Here is a 4,977-nt window from a genome sequence, read left to right on the forward strand (position 1 = left end):
TGAAGGGCAGGTTGGATGGGGCTTGGAGCAACCCGGGCTGGTGGGAGGTGTCCCTGCCCATGCAGGGGGTTGGAACTAGATGATCTTGAAAGTCCTTTCCAACCCAAACCAGTCTGGGATTCTGTGACTGAATTTCCTGTCTGAATCCATGAGACATGAGGTGATCCCTTCTCAAGCTGTTGAGCAGCAAGTGAAGCAGAGAAGGTCTGAGTACCTTGTGGCACGAGTGCTAGAGACACCAGCTCAGAACCTTCCCCCATTCCTTACCTTTCTGGAGGCAAGAGCTCTGCACTGCCCTGCCTTTTGCCTCGGGGTGGTGCTGGTCTGGCACTGCTGGGACGGGGAATGTGCCTGCAACAGAAAAGAGGCTGTTTTCATTTATACTAGAAAAGGAAGCCTCACATGTCCCCCAAAGGAAGAGACACAGGTGAGTCACACAATGTTGGAAGGGACCTTAGAGATCATCCAGTTCCAACCCCCCTGCCATGGGCAGGGAGGAAGTTGTGTAGGTAACACAATGTTCTTCTGAGACTCTCCACATGTCCCTCAGGTTTCAGTAACATCACATCAAAGCCCTTTATGGGTTAAGCAACTAAGTCCAAAACACTTCACAGTGTTCAAATGTTCTGCATGGAAGGAAATGAAAGTAAATAATGTGGGAGAAGAAGAAAAAATTAAGAAAATTGGGGCTGCTCAGCCTGGAGAAGAAAAGACTCCAGGGAGACCTTAGAGCACCTTCCAGTGCCTGAAGGGGCTCCAGGAAAGCTGGGGAGGGGCTCTTCATCAGAGAAGACAGTGATAGAACAAGGGGTGATGGTTTTAAACTGAAAGAGGGGAGATTGAGGTGAGGTATTAGAAGAAATTCTTCACTCTAAGGGTGGTGAGGAACTGGGATGGGTTGCCCAGGGAGGTTGTTGATGCCCCATCCCTGGAGGTTTTTAAGGCCAGGCTGGACAATGTTTTGTGCAGCCTGGTCTAGTGGTGGGTTCCCTGCTCATGGCAGGGGGGTTGGAACCTGATGATCTTTAAGGTCCCTTCCAACCTTAATGATTCTATGATTCTAATATTTAATATTTGGTAGCACAAGCAGAAACATCCTGCTCCAAGTGGCCTTGCTGGTTGCAAACAGGCTGTATTCCCACCAGACACATCAGAGTTTGATTCCAAGAGTTTAAGGAGATGGACAAACCTTTGGATGGGCTGAGGTGGAAGATCAGGAGGCACTTCACCATCCTCAGGTACTGCAGGGTTTTCAGGAGCCACATCCTCTGCTTCTCCTTCTATTCAATGAAACAAATATTTTTGGCTTGGCTGGAGAGGCAAATCCAGCTGTTCTTACAACAGCACTTTTTGGATCTCCTCAGCACTCTACCTGAAATGGGAGCTCATGAAATACATCATCACATGGCAAACTTTTCACAGGAGAAATCAAATCCTGTAAGCTTCTATAAAAGTTAAGCATCTCATGAACTTTTAAACAACTCAGAGCATTCACATCCCAAAAGGGACACAGAAAAAAAACCCATTTGAACTTCCTGCCTTTTTTATTTCTTTCTTAATGGGGTGAAATTCCCTCACCTGTGAGCATGACATCATCTCAGTTCTTCCACAGTTGCATGGTTAACATTTGCAATATTTCAAGTTGCCCATTAAGAGGGGAAAAAAAATAATCAAATTTTAAAAAAAGACACCCAAAAAACCAACTATCATCTCTAAGCAGGAGTTTTTTTAACCCTAACTTCTCTTCCTCTGCTGGTATTCCTAGTTGCCCCGGGTTTGAGCAGGGGGTTGGACTGGCTGATCTCCATCTGTCCATCCCTTTCAACATCAAGGATTCCATGATTCAAGGACTAAGCTCTCCACAGGGCTCACCCCATTTGCAATTTCAACCAGACAGAACCAGTTTAACCATTCCTTCCCTGTGGATAGGTTTCCCACTAGTTTCTCTGAACAGACCAGTTAAGAGCATGAACCTGCCAAGCTCAGGGTAGATGATAGAATCACAGAATGGTTTGGGTTGGAAGGGACCTTAGAGGTCATCCACTTCCAACCCCCTCCATGGGCAGGGACACCTCCCACCAGCCCAGGTTGCTCCAAGCCCCATCCAACCTGCCCTTCAACACTGCCAGGGATGGGGCAGCCACAGCTTCCCTGGGCAACCTGGGACAGGCTCTCACCACCCTCATGGTGAAGCATTTCCAACCAATGTCTCATCTCAATCTCCCCTCTTCCAGTTTTAATCTATTACCCCTTGTCCTGCCCTTATCCCAAGTCCCTCCCCAGCTTTCCTGGAGCCCCTTCAGGCACTGGAAGGTGCTCTAAGGTCTCCCTGGAGCCTTCTCTTCTCCAGGCTGAACACCCCAACTCTCCCAGCCTGGCTCCAGAGCAGAGCTGCTCCAGCCTTCCCATCATCTCCGTGGCCTCCTCTGGACTCTCTACAGGAGCTTCATGTCTTTCTCATATTGGTGTTTCCAGAACTGGACACAGTGCTCAGAATAGAACATTTGTTACAAGTCAGATGACATTGGAGGAGCAAAACATTTGCCCCTTAAAGTAAATTTGTAAAGTCCCAAATAGAAAAACAAAAGGCCCAGAGAAAATTCAGAAGCAGTTCACAGAACATAATACTTTTTAGAAATATTTCCAAGTACCTCCTCTAAACCCTTGAAAACCTTGTGGAAGAACTATCTTCAGCTCCTCTCTGACTAATCACTCCTCTCTTCTATTTTATGGGTACCTCTAGCTCTCTGAAGAAAGAGTGACATTATCTTAAGGTTACTTCAAGATGTTACTTCACAAAGGAGCCTGGCATTCCTCCTCCCCAGAGAAGTGGAGCTCCAAGTAACTCCCAGAACTGTGAGAAGATAAACTGCACTGTAGTGAAACCCCTAAAAAAAAAAGCTCATGGTAGAATGAGCTTTCAGAAAAACCTCACATGAACATCAGCTTCTGAAAAAGCCTCCTGCAGGTCTGCACTTTGTAGTGTGACCATGAAACCAAACTGTTCCTCCCTTTTTGCCACAGGGATGTGCATGTCCAAAGAAAGTAGAACCTAAGCAGCTTCAGGGATGTATGAGCAAATAGCAGAAGTAGGACAAAACATCTTTTAAACATACAGTTCTTATTTTAGAGGCTGCCATGAGCTGGCCAGTGATGATTCCTAAAGGAGGACATGAAGAAGAATAAGGCATATGCTGACAAATCCTCACTTAGAAACCAAAGAACCACCCAACACAGTGGAAATGTTCAAAGCCTCAATGCTCTGAACCTTTCAGAATATAAGACTGTAGCAGAATGCAGAAATCATACTCCAAAAGATCCAGGGAAAGAAGCTGCTATTTTTATTTTTAAATCCCATAAAAGATTCTTCCTTTGGGACCCTTCCTAACTTTCACTGGCAGTTGAAGACAAGAAATGTTCTCTGTAAGAACTTCAGAGAAAAATCAAGTTCATGAATGCACCACTATGTTACACTGTCTTACTGAATGAAGCTGAAAATTTGAAACAACCTGGGCTGGTGGGAGGTGTCCCTGCCCATGCAGGGGGTTGGAACTGCATGGTCTTTCAGATGCTTTCCAACCCAAACCAGTCTGGGATTCTATGGTAAGAGTCAATACAATATTTGGTTCTCATAACTGAGAATCTAGTGCAAACCAGTAATGAACCTTGGGGTACTACTCCACTTCCATATATGCAAATTAGAAATAGAGGAATATAAAATTATTTTTCATAATAGATACAATCCAATAGACAAGAGAGCTCCAAAAGATTAAAAGGAATTAGCATGGACCCTCTCCAAGTTGTGTAAGGTCACACAAATGTCTTGGCCAATTGTCTACATCTCATGAGACTGCCACAGCCTGCCACAGCCACGAGGCCCTGCAGGCCACAGAAGGACCAGAAAACAGCCTTTGACCTCCCACATCCATGGTCTCCACTCTCCTAACTAGGTCAAGCATGTGGAGCTGGAGAAAACAAACCCACAGCTTTTTTGTTTAAATCTTCCTTCTTCCTCCTCCGTTTTGCTCTGATGGCTCCACGGCTGCTGTAGCTGGATGCAAATACCTCATTAACAAGGTGTGTCTCAGGAGCTATATACAGCTTGGGGGAGGAAAAAAAGGGAGGAATAAGGCTGAAGAGGTGGAATTTTCCTCTCAAATCCTGTAAAATGCAAACACCAAGACTCCCAAATCCTTGTACAAGAAGGTAACGTTCAATGAGTCAGTTCTTGCACAGAACAAGTTACTGAGGGGTTGAGGGATAGCAGCCCTCCCACTTTCCTGGGGCCATGGGAAGCACAGGCCTGTTGGAAAACTTGCTAGGAGGAAGGAAGGAGAGAATATAAAGCACCTGTTCTAACAGGGAATGTACCTTTTTCAAACCAGGACATTCATCACAAGACACAATTAAAGCACAAGGCAGAGGTTGGATTAAGTGCAAACCACCCTCCTTAAATCACTTGGCTGCACAGATTCAAGTTCAACCCAAAGCTACTCGAGTCAGATTTTTCCCAGGCAGCCAAGTTTTTCTTCTCCCTACCTTTCTGTTTTGCTGCAAGTGCTGCTTCAGCTTTCTCTTGCAGTTTGGCAACACCGTCCTCTGACACCTCCTCTGCTGCGCTCCTTGTTTCCTTCAGCCCTGCAACAAAAAGGTTGACAGCCAAATGAAACCAAAGGTACCATCAAAATTTAAAATCAAAAAAGCCATCCTGAAGACCTGACACACTTTCTTGAAGGGCCACCCTAGTTTAATAAACCACCTTGAGTGTAAATAAACAACGTACAAAGCTCACAGAGACTTTCTTACCCGACTGCTGCCTGAACTCCTTACGTTACTGCAAGGTGATGGCAACTTCTTCAGCTCAGAAATCATTTACAGATATTATTTATTAGCTTGACAGCTGACAAAACAATACAATATTTACCTAATAAAGTGGAAGGAATTGCCAAAAATACACAATATTGTCTGGATGGTACT

The 4,977-nt window shown here is 45.2% G+C and overlaps 1 protein-coding gene across 1 annotated transcript in view; it reads right to left on the bottom strand.

Annotated features, from left to right (window-relative positions):
- TRAF3IP1 (TNF receptor-associated factor 3 interacting protein 1) overlaps nt 1-4,977 on the bottom strand; it is a 50,303-nt gene that overhangs the window by 20,198 nt on the left and 25,128 nt on the right. The window contains exons 9-10 of the mRNA XM_010001512.1: nt 1,190-1,280; nt 268-351 (exon numbers count right to left, since the gene is read on the bottom strand). Of these exons, the coding sequence (XP_009999814.1) occupies nt 268-351; nt 1,190-1,280 (175 nt within the window). The remainder of the gene's footprint in view (nt 1-267; nt 352-1,189; nt 1,281-4,977) is intronic.

This window comes from Chaetura pelagica, unplaced genomic scaffold, assembly GCF_000747805.2.
Source record: "Chaetura pelagica isolate M959 unplaced genomic scaffold, ChaPel_1.0 scaffold767, whole genome shotgun sequence".
Classification (NCBI taxonomy): Eukaryota; Metazoa; Chordata; class Aves; order Apodiformes; family Apodidae; genus Chaetura; species Chaetura pelagica.